The 24,507-nt window shown below is 45.9% G+C and overlaps 1 protein-coding gene across 2 annotated transcripts; it reads right to left on the bottom strand.

Moving 5' to 3' along the window:
• Nucleotides 1-551: 551 nt before the first annotated feature.
• Nucleotides 552-23,889, bottom strand: abl2 (c-abl oncogene 2, non-receptor tyrosine kinase). 2 transcript variants are annotated; one of them, XM_079267096.1, is made up of 11 exons: nt 23,288-23,889; nt 12,050-12,214; nt 9,666-9,961; nt 9,261-9,533; nt 8,968-9,052; nt 8,618-8,795; nt 8,315-8,499; nt 8,071-8,223; nt 7,678-7,767; nt 7,107-7,289; nt 552-5,473 (listed from the first exon to the last, which is right to left on the bottom strand). In XM_079267096.1, the coding sequence occupies exons 1-11, from the start codon at nt 23,502-23,504 to the stop codon at nt 3,639-3,641; spliced, it is 3,660 nt and encodes a 1,219-aa protein (XP_079123222.1). In that variant the 5' UTR covers nt 23,505-23,889; the 3' UTR covers nt 552-3,638. The 2 variants fall into 2 exon arrangements, with proteins under 2 accessions (XP_079123222.1, XP_079123223.1); XM_079267097.1 differs by lacking the exon at nt 23,288-23,889 and adding an exon at nt 12,491-12,603.
• Nucleotides 23,890-24,507: the final 618 nt, after the last annotated feature.

Raw genomic sequence — 24,507 nt, 5'->3', positions numbered from 1 at the left:
TGAGGCATATTTCTGATATTGGGCTCTAGAACATAAATTGAATTGAATAGGAGAGTAGTACTCAAGTGAAGAACAAGTACCTCAAAATTGTACTTAAGTACAGTAAATGGACTAGATGTAGCAAGTCAACTTTACCTCCCACTGTACTAATTCTGTAATCTTACAACAGGTGCTGCATATCTTAAATTATTTATCCATTTGATTATGCCTCTGCTCATATTACATCCCACAGTTCTCCTGCTTTAACAGTCACAGTCTGCAGTTTTCTTACATTTACCGCTGCCTGCAGCTTAGCATCGAGGCTAACGTGCCTGTGCTTTTGAGCCACCAAAATTAATTTTAATTGTTTAAAATCAAAATGATTGAAATGCTTGGTGGCAGATGAGCATACCAAAAACAAAACAGTATTCATCAATATCTTTATTATTTACAATAGGCTTAACACTGAGCAAAACGTCACAGCAATATAACATGAGCTTTAAATAAAAAAACAAAAACACAAAATATATATTTTGTACAATAAAAAAGTTAATGTTAACAGCTCTTGCCACTTTTATCCCTGTTTAAATTCACATATTCCATTACTTTGTGTGTTGGTTTGCATTGCACTCGTACAACTGAAGAAGTGGCCTTTGGTATAATGATGTGGACACACGATCTCCAGAGCTCTTCTCCACAACCGAGACAGGAGAAAAGAGATAGCAGAAATACCGGATAAATGCAGGCAGCATAAATAAAGACAACGGAGAAGACCGATGTTCAGAAATTTGTGGTCAGCTCAAATATTGAACAGCGTCTGTCCAGATATCAGATTTGAGAAAAAAAAACATTGGCACCAAATCAATTTGACACTGTAAATAGTGTTTAAAAATCGACATCTTTTATTTCTTTAAAAACAGTCCAGACTGGAAACCTGTTGATTCTGGGAGGTTACATTTTTTTTCTTGATAAGGCTTTTTTTTTTTTTTGGAAAACCTGCTCCACAGAGATGCACTACACACAACAGAAAACTCTAAAGAGACATCGCTCAACAAAACCTTTGATGTGATCCGATTATGAGACAACACAGCAGCTTGGGTTTAGTGCAGCAGACTCATGTGTCATTTGTTAGAGTATCTAAAAACATAATCTTCAAAAGACAAAGTGCACCTTTTGGCTTCAAGTTTGCATCTGACCATTAACCTCCAAATGACAGAAATGCATGCTGTCGTGATACGCGTATCACAATCTCATGGCAAAGGAAAGAAAAACACATTTCAATGATGTTTTAATGATGGACTTTAACATTGCCAAACCTTTGAATTCTCTCAGTGATAGTGTACTGTACATAAATCATTTGTTCACAAAAAAGGCACCAAGAATCATGAAAGAAAAGATGGCATTTTTTCGTCCATGTTATTTGAAACTCACAGTGAATAAGACATGAGTCATCAGTTTGTCTCAAAAGGATCCTGTTTGGCAAGAAAATGGACATAAATATTGACACAACATGAAATGATGTAAAAACGCATCACAACACAAGTGGACAAAACATTTACTTGGCAAATCCATCAAGTGTCATTGACAGGCATTTTCAAAGTGTTCTGGACCGGCAGTGTTTACAGATTTTGTAGTGTTCATATGCAACATGTGTCAACGAACCAATGTGTCTGAGGCCTTATCCAGTGTACGATATGACGTGAGCCAAAGCAAGTTGCGTGTGCGCGCTGTACACAGTTTTTGTTTGTGCTCAAAAAAACAGAGCAGCCGTTCCTGGACTTATTTAGTGTGACCAAAATGAAAAGTATGGGCCAATAAAAAAAATTAAAAGATAAATAATTTAAAAAAAAACAATTTAAAGATTGAAGAGTCATGCAGATGAACATTCGACCGGGTTCAGAACAGAAGAAAAATACATTCATGAAGCAGATATTCAGATCAGGGCGGATGAGCCGACGTCTCGCGATACATCTCTTCAGTCAAAAAAACATCGCTCTTAATGCTGTCACTACACATACATCTTTTGTTTCCTGGATATGAAATAAATCAAATATTTACATAAATTTTCTCTCAAAATAGGTCTGTGCTTTCAATAAAAGAAGAAAAAAAAAAATCAGGAATAATTTAAAATTCAAGTTCAGACATAGACATTCTAAAAAGCATTTTTTTCCTTTGAACCAAATAAATGTACAAATCACTCATGTGCTGAAGACATACTGCAGTTTTGTTTGTGTTTTGTTGAGAGATCAGTACTGTGTGTGATTCGTGTGAAGTAGGCCTCTGCATTTCGCAGTGTTCATGAAGAATTTGAGGCACTGAGGACACGACACGGCTACAGGGAATCCAGCACTGTCCGTACTCGGAAGGAGACTTTTAGAAATACTGTCCCACTTCACCTGCTCATGCGCTACCCTGTGCTCTCCTCTCCCCCCCCCCCCCCCCCACTCCTTTACGCTCCATCATACAAGGAAGAAATGCAGTGTGCAAGGATAACTGGACATAAATATTGAAATGCTTTCGGAGACTGGGGATTCCCCCCCTTTATGTGGCACTGTGTTACGGTGTGAACATGAGTCACGACACTGAAGCAAAGACAAATGTCGTGCATTTGACAAAACAGCCCACATTCTTTGTGTTTTGGAATCGAAGAAATCTTTTCTAGATTTAATATCTTTTTAGATTTGATAATCCTGTATTTGGTAATACTGAAACGTACACGTAACGTTTCATTTGAGCATATTTACAGGCTTGTCAGATGCACACGAGCTTCAATGCTGCAAGTGATCCCTTCAGTCTGTTTTTCCTCAACGGTCGCCTTGTGTGGACACGAGGGAATGTCTGCGTCTAAACAGTCGACTATTCTCAAAAGATTATTCTCAGAAACAAGGCTTTAGTCCGATATGAACATGCGCAGTTTTGGAGAGATTTGATATTTGATCACATTTCGTTATCTACTTAAAATCACTCGTGAAAATAAGCATACAGAATAAAACTGCAAGTTGAGACCTCAAAACCTTGAATCATATTGAATCTTGATGTTTCCAATCCTTTTGAACAGAATGGCTTTCAAAAAAATGGCGTATGATCACTTAGTTCCCCAGACACTGAGAAAAAATACTCGACTACTGCGAAACACAACACATCCAACTGATGCGTCACTCATTTGTGAAACACTTTGTTCGGGCTTTGTCAGTGAAAACAGTCGTCTGGTATTCTCAGTAAGGCTGAGCACAGCCACCATCACTCTCGCTCGGTGTGTGACAGACTGACAGATGAGCAGCGTGAGCATCCACTTAGCCTTCACACAGCCGATACACTCGACATTCATTCAGCGAAGAGGCCTTTACCACGGCCAGGTGGAGGTCGAGGGGCTAGAAATGTCATGGTGCGACTTAAACCACGTTAAGTTTGGTAAAAACGTTATTGAATACTTGTCGGTCAGAGCAAAACTAGTGTCCACACCGGCATTTTATGAAACAGTTTGTAAACAGTAAAAAGAATACATTTTGTCGTGATTTCTCTGAGGTACTTAAGAGAGATTCATCTCATTTTGTCCCCCAAAAAGCTGTCAAAAGAACCAGAACATAAAAAGGAATATTAGCAGTCTGTTGGGTAGTTGGGGGGGGGGGGGGGGGTGACGGTTGGTGCAGTCACAGTGGCTACCTCTGTACTACGTCACTAATCTCTTTAATACAGCTGTGCAGGTTGTCCTGTACAGTGGTGGGCCCCACGCCGCTCAGCACTCCACCGCCGGAGGACGAGGCCCTCAGTTCCTGCAGGCTGAGCTCCAGCTTCCCCACCGCCTCTCGGAAGGCAAATTTGTTCCTCATCTGAGGGATGCAGTCCACGTAACCTGAGCAGTAGTCTAGCAGCTGGTGGCCAGCGTCCAGCACCTGGCTGCTGGAGGGGCTCTCGGAGCTGGCGTGGAGGGCGCTGCTCAGGCACTCGGCGCACTCCAGCAGGGCCACGCGGCTAACGCGCTCCAGGGGCACCCTCTCCGCCTGCTGCCTGGTTCGCCGCAGTGCCACTTTGGAAGCGGCCGATGACGCCGTGTGCGAAGAGGAGGCCGTGGTGGTGGCGGCCCCGTTGGCCATTTTGGTGGGAGTCGTGTTGATGGTGGCGGGGCAGGATGGAGAAAAGGAGGAGGACGCGGGAGGCACTTGTGGTGGCGGCACCGACGGTCTGCCCGTCGTCGTGCCACCCGACATTCGCCCCGACCTGTGACCTTTCAACGTGTCTCCGTTTACTTCCACCGGTGCTCCTCCTGCCTGCTCCTCCCCGTCGCCGCTGTACGAGTGTTGCAGGCTGCGCAGGGTGGGAGGGGGAGGAGGAGCACACTTGGGTTTGACAAGTCGTGGCCTGTCCCGGTCTGCTTGGTGCTCAGACAGCAGTTTGAAGCGGTTCCCCTGAGAGTCCAGCCCGACCAGGTGCACGTCAGCTGGGCTGTGCTTCAGCGTGGGGGAGATCAGGACCGGAACTTTGTGGTTGTGAGTCGGCGCACCTGCTGCGGCAGATGACGCTGTCGAATTAGAAGTCTTAGAGGGAGACGACCAACTCTGCTGCCTGTCCAGTCCTCCCCCACCCTCCTCTCTGGCCTCCTTCACCCGAGACAGACTGTCCGATTCCCCCACCTCCCCCCCAACCCCCGGCGCCCTCACCCCTACGGCAGCACCTCGGGGTAATAGCTTGGCTTTGGGCCTTTCCCTGATCTGCGCAGTCCCCTCATCCAGCCTCCTCAGCAGAGTTTCCGAGGGCCGTGCGGCCCCGTTCTCTGGCTGGGAGGTAGTGGAGGCAGTCCTCTCCAGAGGGGGTTTAGCACTGCGGTTCCTGGGTAAAGTCAGAGCCATGCGCTCCAGGTCTGGCAGCCCAGATGACATTGAGGAGGTAGAATTGGACCTAGGAAAGGGTTTAGGCCCTCCTGCTATACTCCCACCCTCCTCTGAAGAGGTGGTCTTTCCTGTCCGTAGCCCTAGGGTCCTTTTGATGAGTCGAGGTGTGAAAAACCCAGCCAGCCCACTCCAACTGCTGCCACTGGTCACCTGTGAAGCAAGCCCCCCACCAGAGGGTTTCTGTCCAAAAGCAGCCCCGCAGCAGCGTGACTGAGGCTGGGCTGGTTCTCCATGGGAGTGAGAGGGAGAAGCAGAGAAGCCACTGAGACTGTCCGAATGGGGTTGGGGAGGAGGAGCGCTGAAATCAGCGGTGGGCTCGTATTTCTTGTGGGGCTGCGTTTCCATCTCCCGGAAAGAACTGCTCCTCTTGGGCGGCGTCGGGAGGTTCTGTTGGAGCTGAGACGACGGCGAGGAGGACGAGGAGGAGGATTTCTTCTTGATGAAGGAGCTAAAGAAGCCAGTCTTGCGGTCTCGCGTAAACGTGCCCATGTCCTGTGTGTCCTCTAAAAGGCTGCCGGGAGATTTATCTCGCGGCTGCTGTTTTCTGGGCAGAGCCGGGGAGCTGCCCGATCGGCCGTCCCCTCCTAACAAGGTGGAAGCCCAGCCTGGAAAGAAGGACAGAGGGCTGGATTAAAACAACGCAACAAAGCTGGGCTGAACTCAGCAAAAACCCACATCTTTGTGAAAGGGTTACTCAATACCTCACAAGAACCAAGGAAATAAACACTGCACTGAATCCCGTTAGTCTCTCAATATGCTTGCCTATAGATTAATGTCACTCATTGCATCAGGCAGCGGTGTGCTGTTGTGATAAGAGATGGACTATCCTCTCCCTCCCGCTCGCTCTCTAAAAGCTTTTCTTTCCTCCTCTGGGACTCATGAGTCAGGAAAAGGGATGGAAAGTTCTCAGGCCATGCCCGTCATGCACATGCAAACACTAATTCAATGATTTACAAGCTGCTCTTGTAAAAGATGGGATGATGAATACACTTCTAGGACCTGAGAACACAGAGAAACTGCCCAACCCGTTACTCAAAGGGCTGTTGTGTAACTTTGGTCAAAGAGGGAAACACACGTTCACACTTCTGCTGGCCTTTAAAATCACGACAGAACGGGGCTCAATCTTCACTGACCAGACAATGAATTAGGAGAAAACTTAAATCGAACCCATTAGAACTACAACAGTTACGTGAAGTCACAAACGGTTCACTCAGCATTTCTTACTTGGCATGGTTCTCTCTTCATTCATTGCATGGAAATATAAATGCATACAAACAAGGAATATTAGTAAAACACATTGGACATGAACACAAAGTCAAAACTGTGTCTTTGTAGTTTCATTAATATCAAACATACACGTGGTGACGTTTGATGTTTTATGAGTCATGCTTTGTGCTTAATGACACTGTAAAATGCTCTGCATTATCACAGTAACGATCTGTATTTGATTTATGACTTAATGAAAGCTCGGGCTCACTTTATTGGTGAATACTTGTTCATTCATCATGTTCATGGACCAAAACATACAAGCTGAACAAAATGCTAACAGAAGATGAGAAAAGGCAAAACAAGACAAAGACAGACGGCCTTCTTCACACATCGAGTAAAAACACAAATGAAACATTTTATTTTCAACATAAAACAAATAAATAAATAAATTAAAATAGACAAGACAAACAACAGACAATATGGAAATTTAATCTTGGGGTTAGCAAATATTAATACATACATGACACTAACTATTGATTGGGATGTGGGCATAACAGTAATGCAACAAATAAGACAAGATAATGAGTAAGATAACAGATAACAAAAACAGATTCCATAGATCGCTCAATGAAAATTTATATTTTATAATTTCTATGATAGCATCTTTAACATCTTTTAATTGGTGTCGGATGACACAGACATGAGCACTTTAGTTTCACAGCTGAATAAACAGAACCTTGAACATTAGAAATCAAAAACGTCTGAGTGCTGAAGCAGTTGTAACTCTAGGCCAGTGTACGTCTATGTCAGGCTGTGCTTGCAGATCTGCCTTGAGACAGCGCTGGATGATCGACCGGATGCCGGGCACCAGCGGTCAGTCGGGAAGGAAAATGACGGCCCTTCTTTTCATGCGGCGGGCTTGGCGGCGCTGCAGTGTACTCTGGGAATCGGCCTTCTCTGGCATACCTGCAGAATCATAGTGTGGTGCATCTGACCGGTTGGAAGAAAGGTAGGCATGTCTGGCTGTACCTGAGTGACCGTGCGTGCCGTGGTCGGATCGTCCGTCCAGTCCACCCTCAATGTTTTCCTTGTTTTCTGTGTGCTTGTGGAGTGTGCGAGATTTGGAAGGCAACAGGGGCATGTCGTGACTGAACGGGTGCAGTGGTCCGCAGTGACCAGAGGAGGCCGTCTTACAGAGCTCCTCTGCTACCTCTGCAACGGCCAAAGAACAGAGTCAAACTATTAGAAGGCATTTATTTACAGGACGATGTTCAATCCTCATCAAATGATTCGTCAAACTCTTGCATTATGTGGTCAGTTATAAACGCTTTCTAATTTTTTGCCTATTTTATACATTATGCTGCTCCAATGACACTGTTAACAGGGATTCATTCAGTTTAATCTTATATAAGACTTTCTAGCCATCTCTCAAGGCAGCGACGTCGAACAGGCAGCGCTGCTGAGCTAAGTAAACGTCAGCTTTCTGAATGAGAAGGAGAGTTTGCCTGTTCAGCTCAATCAGAGCCGTCGTTTTAGAAGCTTTATGAATGCAGGTTTTCAGCTACACAAAAGACTGAGGATAAGCTACATGTTACTCTACCTTCAGAGATGCTGGAGTCGTGGAACATTGTTTCAAAGGCTTGGTGGATCTCTGCGAACGAAGGCCGGTCCAAAGGGCTCCACTGCCAGCCTGGTAGAGAGACAGACACAAAGGCATGTTACTAAAAGACAACAATATAAGACTTAAACAGGTCTTTCACAGATCCTGTAGTTCCACACTATTGTTTGTACGTCTGTTTTCTGTTTTCTTATTACAGGATTGTGAGTTTTAAGACTGCGAACTGTGATACGACAAAGGTTTCGACAAGCATCTCGGAAAGATTAAAGCCCAAACTAACTTTTTCACAGCTGTCGACTTCTATCCATGTCTTCCCACTTTAGTGCCACCACTTGGTGAATAATTAAAAAGGCAGGTATGACAGCCACCACTCACATGCTCTCATGAGTTCATAGACTTTGGGCGGGCATCCCTCGGGCTGCTCCATGCGGTAACCTTTCTCCAGGAGGTCATAGACCTGAGACAGATCGATTCCAGGGTACGGAGACATGCCGTAGGTGGCGATTTCCCACAGCAGCACCCCGAATGCTGGAATGAAGCGGATCACACATTAGCACATGGAAGAATGAGCTACAAGAGAAGAGCACTTAATATGAATGCATGCTCGTGTATTGCTCACCCCAGACATCAGACTTGATTGAGAAGGTGTTGTATGCAAGGCTCTCCGGTGCGGTCCATTTGATGGGGAACTTGGCCCCAGCGTGGGCGGTGTAAGTGTCGCCAGTCATCAACCTGCTCAGGCCAAAGTCTGCAACCTTCACAACGTGATTCTCCCCGACCAGGCAGTTCCTCGCTGCGAGATCCCTGAGGGAGGGATAGTGAGGCAAGGAGAAGAGAGGGAGAGAAAGAGAGAGAATTTAGATTCCTCCGACAAATGAGGCATGGCAAACACACACACACACAAACTAGAGTATCCCCTCACCGGTGTATAAAGTTCTTCTTCTCCAGGTATTCCATGGCAGAGGAGATCTGTGTGGCCATGTAGAGCAGCACCACAGCGTTCACCTCCTCTTTGTCACAATCTCTCAAGTAGTCCAGTAGGTTGCCGTGTGGCATGTACTCTGTTACGATGTAGAACGGAGGCTCCAACGTACACACACCTGTGGGAGAGGCAGCAGTTAGAAGACAGATGCCAACAACCACTAAGAGTGAACGTGCCTGCCACAGCCAGCTCATTAGTCATCTAGAATGTATTGAGCTAAATACAGTATGAAAAGTAGTTTGGTTTTGTAGAGGCACAGTAACATAGAATCAGTGCTCATAATTACTGACCTAGTAGTTGAACGAGGTTTGGGTGTTTAACCTCCTTCATAACTGCCGCTTCTTTCAGAAATTCTTCAACTTCCATGGTATCCTCCTGTCATGATGGAAAATGGGGGGGAAAAAAGCAAAAAGAAAAGCGGAATCAGTGGGTTGGAAAGACATGCCAGCTGGGAACAAGTAACATGCAGCACGTGTATGACCAGAGTCTGCCTGCAGGTGGCGATCTACAGCCACCTTCACAAACCAGCTTCCCACAATGAAGCTCAGTGACATTAAATGATGATCGGGGAAGGCCTTCTTACCTTGAGTGTCTTGACAGCCACCGTGAGGTTGTACTTCTTCCACACTCCCACGTACACCTCTCCATACTGGCCTCCTCCCAGCTTGTGCTTCATGGTGATATCCGTGCGCTCCATCTCCCACTTGTCGTGGATGGGCGACACGCCGTACACTGTGGGCTTGTTACATTTGGGAGCTGGGTAGTGCAGGGTGGTGACCAGGCCATCGGCTACGGTGGAGTGATGGTGGACCAGCTCGGCCAGGGTGGCAAAACGACTCTCAGACGTCACATACACCTGAGGAGGGGGGGGGGGAGGAAGGAGGAGGCGAGGACAAAGGGAAAGGATGAGGAGAGGGACAGAGTTAATAAATGCTGTCAAAGTCCGAACGCCATCTACATCTAAAGAGTATCATAACTATAACTCTACCTTTCCATCGGAGGATGTGTTGATCCGGTAGTGGTAGACTCTCCCCTCATAGCGGAGGGAAATCGACAGCTGTCCGGGGCTGCTCTCGCTTTCCCGGACCAGGAAACTGCCGTTGATGAGGGACGAGAGCAGGTACTCGGCGGCGCTGCGCGACACGGGCCCGTGGTACCAGCTGTGCTTCTCCAGACTGTTGACTGGCGTGATGTAGTTGGAGGGCACCCAGCCCTGGCCGTTCTTAGAGCGCACTTCACTCCACTCTCCATTCTGGTTGTAGCCCAGCACGCGCAGCTTCTCACCTGGACACAGGAGGGGCAACTTGTAAGACTTGATCTCATGGGGACATCATCAGTGGCAGCGTGGACTGGTGGTTAACAAGTTATATAAAAATCTCTAATCATGAGATTAAAGCAAAGGTTTCTTATGTTCTATAATTAAATATCTGAAGCTGATTCCAGGATTTCATTCATTTGTCTCGCAAATTCCTTAGAGAGTCACAACAAAGAAGAGAATTGCTTATCAGGCCCCAGCGTTGGTAAATAACAGGTCTCACACAGGGGCGAGGAGTCATGTATTCGACATTCCTCTCATTATACCGTAACGACATCAAAAGCTATGGAACAATGATAGGGTTGGGTGAACTGCATATCTGTCATAGAGGGCTAGGCAACACCAGGCATGTAGTGACTTGGTCTGTTGTCTTTCTGGCCGACGTCAGTGCTGAAGACGTGGGTGAGCAGAGCGGCTGATGTGCTGGAGACAGGAGGGCGGGAGGGGGGAGGCATCAGTGTAACAAGCAACGCTGATCCAGGAGGTCCAGGTGGGGTAACAAATGAATGCATTAAAAGGCTCATCAGACAACAAAATGATGAAACTAGAATGAAACGCACAACTCTGGAATGTTATCACGGTGGCTACTATTTGATCTTTTCGTTACACGGCAAACGTCCAAATTAAAAAGTTATCCAGCATTTCACACAGGGCTGGAGTGGATCTGGATGCAGCCACCATGACTCGCTCGCATGCCTTTACGCAACAGTATGTCTACTCAGTCAGTCAACCATGGCCCACTAACATGTAACCACTGACTAGAGCAGCAGGTCTAGCACTTAAAGTGAAACACTATGCTCGCTACCCACAGGACTACTTTAAACAGAGATGGTTATCCACATCCAGCCCACCAATCCATCAGTCTCCTCTGCGTCTGTAAGTTCTGTGGGAGTGGAAACACTGACTGCCTCCTTGCCTCACACACTGGGAGCCATATCTGCCTGAAGCTGGGCCCCAGTCTGGCCTAGCCTGGTTCAAAGTGGCACAGAAAAGAGACAAAGATGAGCCCCAGACGAGGGCTTGTTAAGTCCCTTCTCTGATCAGCCCCTGCCTGATGTGCTCACCCACATGTCATTATTACAGTTGAACATAATCCATATAACATATGGAAACACACACAGCATTAGAGGCACGCTGGGGTGTTTCCGTGGGACGGGCAAAGAGCCGGACAGATAGTGCAGCGGAGCCCGGGAGTGCACATGTGCTCGCATGTGGGCAGGAATCTCAGATTCACGCCATGAGTCAGGGTCTAAACATCATTTCCATCCCAGGCGGCTGCCGTGGAAGTCTGAAACACGAAGGATAATCTACACTCCGCCACGTTTAAATGCTTTAGACCGGTTGGGGACATGAGCCTTGCTGTCCCGAGCCGGGCTGTCTCTAATATGATGAGGATATTTTAAGCTCATTACTCTGGGGAGAGACTGTTGACCGGTTAACTGCTGGTTTGAACTAAAGATTTCCATAGCAATTTCTCGTTAAATGCTCAAATATCAGAGCATGTAACGAGAAAATGTCAGGTATTTTTTTCAACCTCTGGATTAGTAGATGATAAAGTAAACATTTGGCTCACAGGTGGTGTAAAAGAAGTAAAGTGTGAAAGAGGGATGCGAGGGGTTTGGGCAGTTGACAAAGAAAGCTTTAGATCGGGGGTCAGATACGGGCTGATGTTACGACAGGGAGCAGTTATTGTGATGGTTGGGTGAGCTCTATTGACACACAACATTCCTCTGCCAAAACTACACTTTTAATCATCAAACATCCTTTCAGCTAGGAGGCATTGCCCCCAGGGTGTAACCAATGACTCTTTCCTACATGTCAGCGTTGTTTAGGAAGGCACGTCACGCCAGCCTCAACCTTCAGTGATGATGCATGGAAAAGAATGGACTGGAGGACAAGTTTTTCAAGTCTCGCGTCAGCACATAACATCACGAAACCTCTTTTTTTTTCTTGGTCGTTAGGCAGTTAGTAGGCAAACAACATCAACATAAACAGTTGTTTTAATCCATTTACAGTGAATCAGAGGTGAGAAATGAGAGTATGACGCCCTTGTTTACCTTTCGTGATGCTGAGCGTGTTGTCTCCGCTGGCGACAAAGTCATAAAGTGCAACAAAGAGGTTGGGGTCGCTCTCGGCCGCCCCCAGCAGGTTCTCCTTGGAGCTCCAGCGCACCGCCTCCGTCAGCGCTGCGGAGTCCAGGCCGAATGGCCGGTGGAGAGCTTCTGGAGGAAAGAGAAGGAGCAACGGTCAGACTGGGAATACAACATCACAGGTTAACAACAGTGGAGGAAAATAAATGTTGCCACAATCATACAGAAACCCATAACAATAAGTCGTTTTGTGTCTGATAATCACCCCCAGCACAAACTGATCACAACAAGCTGTCCTATTCCAATACTATCTTGAGGCAAAAAGTACATGCTTAACAGGGCAGCTGAGCCAGGATGTCCTCAAACCACATGATACCGATTCAACTGTCCATGTCACTGATTGTCTACCTGTCTGTCCAGTCTGTTGCCCCTGCCTGAACCCTGTGTGGCGATGGCGGCCGCTCTGAGCAGTCCACTCGTCCTCAAAACTGCCGCTTGCCTGCAGGCACCTCAAAAGCATTTCTTTACTCAATCCACTCTCTGAAGAGCCCAGTTATGGATGACTACACACACACGTCGTTCTAGCCCGAGCAAGGTGAGATCTGAGGTGGGAGCGTTTTTAAATTTTTGTATTTACAGAGAGCAAGAGGGGAGGAGCTACGACATCGTGGTCGGAAAGAATCTCCCTCTGCACAAAACGCAGTGATTACCATAGCTACATAACACACACACATCCACACCGTGGAGAACAAGTACATGCGTGGCTTACACGTACTAAACGCAGCAGCTGCTGCCAAAGTCACTGCTTGTCTGGACAGCTGCTGAGCAAGTTGGAGATAAGGGTGGCGGATCACAGGCACGGAGAACTATTTCTTTAATACAAGCAACTTTAAAATGGAAATGGCTGCATTATTTTTACATAAAGCCCGAAATAAAACGTGGTTTGGCAGTGAACTACATCAGCACAGACGAGCCATTATTTCTGTGTAACGGTGTAGTCTTCTACACTATCTTTATTATAGTCAAAATGCAACTAAATGGTTAAAGTTGAAGTCTAAGATCAAGAAAACAATCACATGGCTATGATTTGAAGAACAGAAAGAGACAACATAAACCACTCATGAGGACAGCTAAAAGGTCATCTTCCGGTTTTCAACATCTGCTGTCGCTAAAAGCTGATACAGGCAAAAGTTTAACAAGGAAACGATATGATTCATAACAATTCCTTACTTAGAATTGACTTTCTTATGGAACTGTAATGCAGCCTTTATTAAGAACAGAAAAAAATACATTTAAAGTTACTGTGAGGAACTTTTAGTTCAACAGACAGACCATCAGCGAGAACATTAGCTATTTCTACATAGATGTTCATAATGCTGGTAAATAGTGCACAGGTTCAATTTTTTTTTTAAATAATGTAAATCGTAAAGAAACATAGAATTGAAGATGTCACCGGTATCCCGATTCAGCCATTGAGTCAGTATCGGCCTGATATCGGTATCGTTGCATCCCTAGTAGATGTATGTTGTTGGTCTAGTAACCGAACAGCCCACCAAACTAGCAAAAGCAATGCCATGCAACCAAGCTAAAAGGAAGCTGGTGTAAAATCACAATCGTGATGAACAAGAGCACAAAAACAGCTCCCTGTGAACGTTTTACTCCAACGTCAGCTAATGTGTGAACAATCAGGGTGAAATCTGAGTGTTATTGCTCTAATCTTGCAAAGTTGGCAGATCATCATCAAGAAATTAAGCATTTTCCATTGCTAGTCTGCACCATGTGGCAGGCACATGCCATGCATGCGGAGAGAGCTCTGTTCAAATCAGCACTCAATGTCTTTCTCCGACGCCAAACAGTTTAGCTCAATATCGTCTCGTTTTACCACATCTACGCACAACGCTTGCCCACCTTTGTTCTGGACCAGCATGCACTGCAGCGCGGCACTGGCCGTGACCTGGCTCAGCCACAGCTCCCAGTACATCTTCGGTCCTAGTATCCCGAAGAAACACTACGGTTTTCTCGCTCCGCTGAGTCCCAACAGTTGTTTTAAAGCTCTGCCGTGTCTATGTAGACTGAAAAGCACAAGTGTACATTCTCCCGGAGCACGAGCTACTTCCTCCACATGCCGGAGTACAAATGCTGTCCGCGGAGCAATCGGAGAGAGACGGGAGACCCCCCAGACAAAGTATTTACCCACGCTGTCCTTGAGTCAAACCACCTAAACTTCTGAAGTTACAGCAGTGACTAGCAGCCTCCTGCTGGGAACTCCCTACTAGCTTTGATGTGGCCGAGGGGAGCCAGGATTTCCATGGTCCATCTGGGGAACACTGACATCCATGACTGATGTTCTCTGCGGTTCAAGAGATGGCGAAACGTGGCAGAGAGGGGGAACAAGAAAAGTGTGTGGTAAAAGGGAGCGGTGGGAGCATGTATATACAGAGGGGTGGATGTATAGTATGGTGGAAAGTTGAGTTCAATGTGACGTGTGTGTGTATATGAGCGGTGTGGGAGTGTGTGAGGCCTGGACCAGTGCTGTGGCCAACAGCAGATGGCTGGTCCTATTCCCCTGGGGACACACTTTTCTTCTCTGTGTGTGTGTGTGTGTGTGTGTGTGTGTGTGTGTGTGTGTGTGTGTGTAAATGTGCATGACTACAACTGCTGTAGTCAGGCCGAGCCAACTGTCAGTGCTGCTCCTCTTACATAGCTACATATCACATCGACTATTCTCCGGGAATGTTTTTCATGAAATAGTAATATCACGCTATTCACGTTTGTCAAAGGTCTTGATTTGAGGAATCTCTATTCCAGTCATCCCAGAGACACACCAAGACTCAAAGACACTCAATCACCGACTAGTCAAGCACTCCGAGGCGTAAATCAAATAACCCAGTTCCATCAAATTGTTTTCCAAGCATTATCCAGTTTCATTAAGTTGATCATGTTCCTTAAATCACTTTTAAATCCTTCCTACGCCAGACAAAAAGCCGGATGCTGCTCCACTTGGCCGAGCTCAGACCTCGTGTGCTGGATCGTTTGATTGAGGGACCAGTTGGTCTGCGTGGGGTATGTCGTGTGCCCGTCTGGGTGCCTCAGTGTGAATGTGTGTGCTGTGAAGTGTAGCACATGTGCGCTCTGAAGAAACGGCAGCTTTGTGTTGAGCGAAGCAGAAAGGGTATTTGCAAGTCTGAGGGGCACGACAAGCTTGCACCCCCTAAGACAGCTGGGACAGAGGTGACCCTGGTCCTAAGGCACACGCACACACACACGGCAGCTGTTTGTATGAGAGTGTGTGCCTCCATGTGTCTTTAAAGCATTCCCTTCACCAACCAACCGCCTTGTTCCAAAGTATTAAACACAATAACATCACTTACACGCCCTGATCAGATACAATAGGAGGTCGTATCTGAAGCCCACGACCGGCGAGGTAAAGGGTGTATTTTTAGACGCTGGAGAACAAAACATAGCAGCGTGACATCCAGAAATAACTCTGCAGAGCACATAGTGAGGGTGGTGCGGAGATAGATGGCTCGCTGCCCACAGGAAGACCTCACAAAAACCCTCAGACAATGCCGCGGATGAGACCCACGCACACTCGACATTACATCAGGCTGGAGGACAGGCCTGATCACATCCAGTGGCAGACTCCGAGACAGAAAAGGTGAGGAATATGGGAGAGTCAAAGATATCTACAAAACAATGGAGGGCTGGAGAACTACTGTACGTTGTAAACCTGTAGCAGCCTTTCTGACGATCACATTGAGCCTCACTGATTAATCACGTTTTAACATTCTGTGTCTCAGAAACACATAAACAAGGACATATACCGTTTGCGATATCTCCAATGGAGATTTGAAAGAAATGTCAATGTTAGTGGAGGACTACCATAGTGATGTCAGGTTTATTAATGTAGCCCCAAAGATGTCTGATGGCTTTACAATCTGCACAGCATGAGACGCCCTCTCGTTACCTTTGAATCAGAATAGTAAACACGCCACCAAATATTTGGATCAGGAAAAGAAAAATGAGAGCAACAAAGAAGGGCACTTTCAGAGCACAAATCCAGTTAGTATGTACTGAGTAGACATTAGAATTCTAACAGAATATTGCATTAGAGCCAAGACAATAAAGCACAACTGTGTAAACTGAATGTTTTGGACTATTGGTTAACACAACAAGACATTTAAAGACGTCAACTAGTGCTCTCAAGGCTATTGTGATGGGCTTTTCTCTTCATTTTCAGGTGTTTTGTAGAACAAACACTAATCGATGACTCAAGTGTAAGGGCCTGAGGGGCAGGGTAGTGGCTGGCATCTACATTCCAGCCAGAAGGCTCCACCCACTCCTTCAGGAGAGCATTGAGATCAGGTGTGGGAAGAGACACACCTGATCCTGATCTCCTCATCAGGGAGGGGAACAAAAGGCAAGGAGGGAAACGACGAGCGGAGAAGAATGTTTCCTCCTCGGGATGGAGAAGATTAAGCTCGGTAAGTCAGCTAGCGGCCCGGCTGATATAGTTTAGTTTGTATAGTCAACTGATCGAGCTCTGGACTGAGCTACGTTTTCTGTTTATTGAGGTTCGTGAATTAAAAACCCGTAAAAACCGGCAGAACTGACTCTGCCTGTGATTGCTGCGCTGCCACTAATTTCTGTCCTCCGTACCTTCCTGTTACACAAGAAAATAATCTCCAATGAAATATTAAAAGTAATCATCCGTTGCAGCCGTATATGTATTTAACCAGGAAATAAATATGTCGCTAACAGGATTTATGAGCAACCCATCAACAATTTGAGAGGCAGTCCATAGAATAGGGAGAGGAGAGTCAGTCGTTGTTTATGAGGACTGGACAATGGACAATAGCTTAAATGGCACATCGCAAGAGTGTGTGTGTGGAGTCCCTTGTCTATGAGGACTAGAAGTTTGTGTAAAAAGACCACACTTCTACTTGCTGATATCAGTCTGAAACACCCGATCGGTTCATCAGCAGGGGAACTACTGTATACACTATGTACTTGTATGCACTTTCCTTGTGCCTACAGTTCACACCGGCAGATTCAGATGTCTTCTCCTCAATCAGACCCCCCCCCCCCCCCCCCGCCCTTTACACACCCTGGTGTTGCAAACCTTTGAGTAATTATACACGTACACACAGGTCGGCCGCTACCGGGAAACGCCTGTCAATGTTCTCCATTCAGCTCTGCTCTACACGGCCACCAGGTCGGCTGACAACATGGGAATACATCAATTAGGGAGCGGAGGAGCACCAGTCTGGACCTGGAGAATGGAGACTGATGGAGGCCTAACTGGCCCTGCCCCTCTCAGGGCTTGTTATGGGTTAATAATGGGCTCTAAGTGCTTCCCTTTAGGTGTGCTAAGCTGAGTGCTCCTTTATGTGACAGAGAGAGACTGGAGGGCACAGGATGACTTGAAAATCTCCTTGCCAAAACAAGACTGGTCTGCATCACATACAGGGGAAATATACAGTTTGACACGCTAAAGCAAATTCTATATTCTGATCGACTAATAAACAAAATACAGTCATCCAGGCACTCTGACCAGTTTGATGCATGTGTTTAAAAAAAAAGATTCAGTCCTTGCGATGTAAAATTTAAAACAAACCAATACATGCTTTTGGATTGTTAGTATGTATATTTTAGCCTCGTGCTTTTCTGTCCAGCAGACGCCATGAATTCACACAAAAGCGCCATCACGACCGTAGATTTCCTCACTGTCGATCTGCCTGGTCTTGTCCAATGCATTGTGCAATAGTATGTGTGGGCCGTATAAAATGTCAGTCTGAGGTGTGTGTGTGTGTGTTTATGCTCTGAAACGTCCCCGTAAAGAGGCGTGTTCACCGCAGCAGACCTCTCTCTAAAGCCTTAGAAATCACACTCTCCGAGCTTTTCTTCCGTCTTTGCGGTGAGGGTTTACAGAAGCACCCAAGGACTAATCTTGATGTCTGAGCAGCTAATCTGTTTAACCATGCTGGGGTGTAGGTTTAAGCTGCTTAACAATGACTCAGTTAAAAAGAAGTGACCAGAGTCCAAGGGGAAGTTCTACTCTTAGATAGCTGAGATACCGATGCCTGCCCAGCGGAGCCTCCACATTCAATGCCATCTTTACTTATACTGTCTCAAATTCAAACTGGATGAACTGCATTAATTACCTTTAGTGTAATGATGACAAATAACATGACAATGCAGCAGCAGGGTCACAGTTATTCATTATGAAGAAGCTACGTGTAGCCGTCTCTTCTCTGAATGATCACACGCATTAGTCGGGATACTTGAGGACAGCAGGGCCACATTGAGGAATCCTGACTGACTTGTCCGTAGGAGTGCGAGATATTATCACGACTTCAGTATCCTCGTTTGTGGGATACCTGTTATCGATTCACAAAACCACCCTCCATCTTTAATGCAAACAGTCTTGGCCAATGCAGATCCAACTTTTCTTTCTTTAACTCGGATTTCAGTCTGTTCTTTTAGACAGTTTTCCTAAAATGTGCTATGTATCGCCTTGCTTACAGTATTGTAATATATTGAATTGTAACACAGCCTTATGTGGTCAGTAGGATGTGTTGGATAATCCTCAGAAAGTGCTGCACCACATTATAACTTTACTTACAAACAAGGATGGAGAGAAAAAGTGTGTGTGTGTGTGTATTTGCATGTGTGGGTGTTCACAGTGTGTGTGTGTGTGTGTGCATTTCTAGCCAAGTCTCCAGCCAAGTCTCCAGCCTGCAACCCAGGAGATAAGCAGCAGTGATAATGGCAGCAAAAGAGACGAGGACTGATCCTGGAAGCGAATCAATGCTTAACAGATGTGGCACTGGGATTGCCCCCCCTTTCATACCCCATATCTACATTTTTTTTTTTCCCCCGCTGCACCATCGCAGCTTATAACTGCGCTTTATCCAGGAGCCACTACAACAATTTGGCCAGAGCTCCTTATAAGTTTAGAACATTTGCTGTTTTTAAGATGACAGACGCGAGGGGTTGGTTTCACCATCTGCAAAGCCAAATCACTCACTGCTCTGATTAATCCTCACTCTTTAAATGAGATGAGCTGCAGAGAGCCGAGGCCAAGGAACAGAAACTAGGACTGTGGTTTTGGAGACTACAGGAGGTTGACTGGTAGCAGATGCAAAGGCTCAAGGCTACAACTGGGAGTTTGGGCACAGAAGCATTCAGTCACAAAAACAACTCAGCTCCGTTAAACATTTTAGAATCTTCAGTAAATAGCTCTTAAAATATGACTGCAAATCATATAAACAGAGAGCCCAGAGAGGCCTGGGATGGAGGAGGCACTGAGAAACATTAATTATTTAACAAACAGCCATTACAGAGTGCACACTGGTACGCAGTCTTCCGACATAAGCCAAGTCTGATTGTGTTAAAATGAACTGCACAGAAACACTATTCTTCAAACACAGCCATCTCATCACACATCTTCCCATTTCTGAGACGACCAGTCAGACTCTGATCACTTTTGCCCTAATTTCTAAGGTAGTATCACCCAGAAAAGGTGTGGCCATGGCTCCTCCTAGTGGTTGTTAGCAGTCACTAGGACTGACTAGTTTTCTTTTAAGCAACAAACCCTTTTACTCCAGGATATTATCTTTTAAAGTCTATTCAAATCTCACCTACTGAAGCGTTTGAAACTCGACTGTCCCATGACACCACAGTGCTGTGTGACGTTTCCCGGCTGTTGGGGGGGTTTTAGCACACGAGTACACGGAAAAGTGGATTTGTCTCTAATCTAATTTCACCCGTGACGCAAATCAGCTTACGTCCTTGGATCCTGGATGCAGGCTTTTCTCTTCTCCTCTTTAGGTACAGCCGGCTCCTCATTCACTATCAGCACAACTGCCAAAAAAAAAAATATATATATATAAACTCCAGTCCGCTCATCTGCCCCAATTTCTATGATCTGTTCAGAGTCAAAATAGAGTCGCTTATCGCTTTGTGGATTTATTGAACGAAACGTCAGAAGTGCCGGTTTGTCACACAGTCAATACATCAATCACTCCAACCCATTCAGAGTTCTTACACGCAAGATGTAGGTTTCATGAAAGAAAGACAAAATAGAAGACACGTGAAAGTGAAATACGATAAGGAAATTGATTGCAGTGCTGCCTTAATGAGGTCAATCTTTCCGCAGACTTGCTCCACTGTGTCAGTTCAAAGGACTCTCCTCACTGCAGTCAGATAAACCCACTGCAGAGATGGCGATCTCTGAACTCCTGACAACGCGGAAGGGGTCGCATCCTCCGATTCACCAATACTGCACTACGACCAATACTCACAGCGGTGGCTCCCTCTGAATTAGCACAGAACCAGTCTTCTCCCCATCCGTCCTTGTTTACCTCAGTGTTTTCTAGTGGGGTAAACATTGTCTTGGATGCTCAATTAGAACTGCTGCACAGCTGAGCAGACGACAGGAGCTGACTCGCCTCGTCTATAGCGGGGAAAGAGAAAGATAGCCCAAAGCCGGGAACTACAGACGTTGCGAAATGTCACTACCGCTGAGGAGAGAGCCGTGAAGGGAAAGAGGCCACTTAGCCGGGCATATTTACAGCCAATTTACACCAACGGCCTTCAGCCTCGTGTTTATCTACCCCCAAAATGACTCAGTTGTTTAAAGCACACCGATAGAAACTCTAGTGGAAGCATGCGCACGTGACACCCACTGATACTCACTGGAAAGACAGGCAGCAACACACAGGCATGAGTTCAACAGACAAAAATGCATTCCTCATAGACTGGGACCTTTCAATTATATCTCTAGAAGGCATCATTTAGCTTCTGAAGTATGCTCCTCTGTTATAAAGTGGTTTAAGCTGGATTAATAAAACCACTTCAAACATGTCGCTCTCTGGTATCTATCAAGGGAAAGACTCTGAAGCCATTCCTCGTATGGAAACACGAATAGATATTAAAATGACACCAACACTGAATTAGATCTGTTGTGAAACAAACACTTCGTCCGACTGGTTGACTCACAACTGTACGGTCTGTTTTTGTACTTCCTGTTGCTGCTGTGGCACTTCAACTTCCCTGCATGGGATCAATAAAGCTCATCTCAACTTCCTCTTGAAGAGACCTGGTCACATGGTGTCATGGTCAAAGCCACAGAAATCAAATCTGGCCATCTCATCAATTCAATCACCGCTATTGCTCTACAGATCTGTCAATAGACAAAAAATGGTTGATTCTGTTCGGAGCCTTATCCCATAAATGAAAATAAAGTCAAAGAGCTGCTTGCTTGTATATTTTGTCATTACACAAAATACTATACATTATATAAAAATAACACTTGTTTTGTGGCCTCCAGTGATACTCAATTAGCAACTGAAACATCAATTTGGGTTTGTAAATTGACATTTTACTAACTAAAGGATGAAATAATGAAAATATCTTTTAGTTTCAGCCCAAATCAACACCGACATTCTATCAACCAAAATAGCCTCCTTTACAAAGCAAGTCCAAATTTCACCCACCAAGATGTGCATCATTATCACATGAATAGACGAGCAGAAAAAAAAGGCACTTTGATAGTTGGTGGAAGACAGAGCTCACAGTCCCAAGCTTCCTTGCTAAAGAGTCTTTGTTCTATTATTGTGTGCTTTGAAGAGCAGCAGTCTCTCTGCAGAGTGGCTGTGTGACTGCATCCTGGCTGCTATAAAAAGGCCGCTTCTGCCCCGACATCGGAGAGAACAGACCAGCGCCGACACTGCTGCACTTAGTAGGTCTGTCTGTACATGTACTTCAAGCTGAGGAAGGTTACGTTTGAGATGTGCAACCAAGGGATTGAATGCGTGTTCCATTCCCAAAAGCTTGCACCTTCGATGTGCGACTCACTGCAGTGCAATGGCGTGAGGACGTTGGGTCTGGGACATCAGCGGAAAGGAAAGTCTTGTCAGTAGTTTTGCCTCTATGCAGCACACAGCACATGTGAAGTGACAATCCAACGGAGGACACAGAGTGAGAAACAAAGCCAACTGCAGGTAGACAGACATGAAACATCCCAAAATGTTTACACTTAAGAGTGTACAATCAAAGGGTGTCACAAACGCACACACACAGAGAAGTCAAGCTCAACAGTGTGCAGGTGCTTTTTTGATTGACATGTAAAACATTACCGTATGAAAAGCCCGAAAATGCATTACTATGATGATATCGTCACCGTTACTTATAAGCACAGATGGGCCACTAAGAGACCTTGCCTAAGGGGAGGCAGATCATCGAGCGGAGTCACTGCTGGGCTCTTTCTCTTGGGCTCCGATCTGCACTGTTCTCATGACTAACAGAGCGGATAACAACATCAATGCATAGCTATTGCTCTGAGGCAGGAACATGGGTAACTGTAGGCACTGCCACACCTTTTTCTCTTTTTTTGAGTGTCTCTTTAAGTACGATTTACAACACTCATGTTATACATAGATTACCTCATAAATGTACTAATCGTGCCAGAGGATAGATGTTGGATATTAAAGTATAATCACACAAGTGCAGCTTTTAAAACGTTTATGATTGCATGAGCAACAACCATGCAATGACAGAAGGTGACTCTGAATAATTCACATGCATATTTCCCACTGGATCAAACTGTGCAGTCAGCTTGCTGAGTGCGTTGTAACAGTAGACGTTATCAGACAGAGGATGTAAGTGAGCATGTGAAACCCACTAGGTATTGTAACGCGAGCCTATGGTGGCTGCTATTGTGAGTTAATGGGGTGGAATTGCTGCTCAACCTCCCGCAGGCAAGAATCAGTGTTTACCAAAGCAAGTATCAGCCAGAGGGGCCTTAGAGAAAACATAACTAACCTCCAGTCACGACCCTTTAGGCTGAGCAGAGAAGACTCTTCCTCTTTTCGAACACATTGTTTGTCCTTTGGGGAACATCAAGTCACATGCAGCACATAACGTAGCTATTGTGCTCCAACACACCGCTATATATCCGTGTCAAATCTCAGCATGTTTGTTCTCCATCTTCTGAATAAACGGCCTCCTGTGCATATGCACAGACAGTTGACAAATTAACGTTAGCATGTTAAAATGGATGAGACAAGCTAACGCGTCCTTGTCAAACTAGCATAGACTCTGCTAGCAAGCGCTAATCAGCAGCAAACAAATATCAAAGTAGAAAACGGAACGACTCCATCGTCACCCACACCTCTTTTATAAACGTGGTTCTCTTGTTACCTGAATGCAGTGTGAAGACATTGATCCCCGGGTCGGGCACGTTGACTGCAGCAGTCCTGCCCGGCGGTGTCCCGGTGCTACTGCCGGGTTCCCGGGGTCTCTTCCCGGCGCCGCTCCCCCGGTTCCCCTTCCCTTGGTGCGGTTGGGACGCGTGGGGCTGTGGTGGCTGGAGTCCGGTCGATGTGCTCTCACCGACGCGGCCTACCTGCTGCCCCATCCCGGTAGTTTGGTGTAAGGAGGACGTTTGGGACGAAGCGAGCAAACCCCCTGCGCGCACCCCTGGTTCACATTCCCCCAAGCTGGAGCGGCCTGGCCCGAATAGTCTTCCTCAATCCCCCTCCTCGCGCTTCTTCAACGAGCTCACGTTAACTAGCTCGTATTAGCTCGCTTGGCTAGCCTGTTACGCTAACGTTAGCAGCTATCGGTGAAACCCACCCACTCTGCCTTTTAAACAATAAAATCGCAACCCCGGCGTGTGACAGCGTTTGTCTGTATCCCGGTGATCCAGGTGGTATTCCAACAGAAAATAATGGTTAACCTGACGAGCGAGATTCGGTCAAATCTGGAGCTTTTCAGAATGGTTTTGCCGTTGTTCGGCCGCTACGCGCCCCCTCTGACGCCGCCATCTTTACCGCAGAATAGAAGATGTGTTGCACAAGGGGGTTCGATCCCCTGTCACCGTGATCCAGCACCCACACCAACCGGGTCCCAACAGTTCTCCAGAGGGGGGCGAGGGGGTCCGACGTGATCCCGGCGTCCTTGAGAAAACCACTATCAGCTATTGTTTTATCAAACCAGTGCAGAGTGTTAATATTAAACAATCAGTGCTTCAATACATTGTTTGAAATGATCTGCACGATATAACTGTAACGAAAACAATATGGCCTGTATAGGTACGCAATTATTTTCATAAATATACTCTGCAGATGTCAGGCAGACATCAGTGGTCAATCAGTAATATTTGTACATTTTACACCTATATACGACAGTGTAAACTTGTATACAGCCACAGAAGTACTTAACCCATGTATTATATCTGATTATTTGCAAATCAGCTCTACAATAACACGTTTATTACCAATTAATTGGCAAATTGTCCATTATATAACATTTATTGTATAAAACCCATTCATAAAAGATGAACTTGAATTAAAGAGGTAAAGGGAACATACTTCATTTTTATTCTTATACTTTGGTCTTTAAAGAATGTGTCAGAACAT

This window comes from Melanostigma gelatinosum, assembly GCF_949748355.1.
Source record: "Melanostigma gelatinosum genome assembly, chromosome: 4".
Lineage (NCBI taxonomy): Eukaryota > Metazoa > Chordata > Actinopteri > Perciformes > Zoarcidae > Melanostigma > Melanostigma gelatinosum.
Note: the sequence above shows the minus strand (reverse complement) of the source record. Positions and strands in the feature narration are given on the sequence as shown.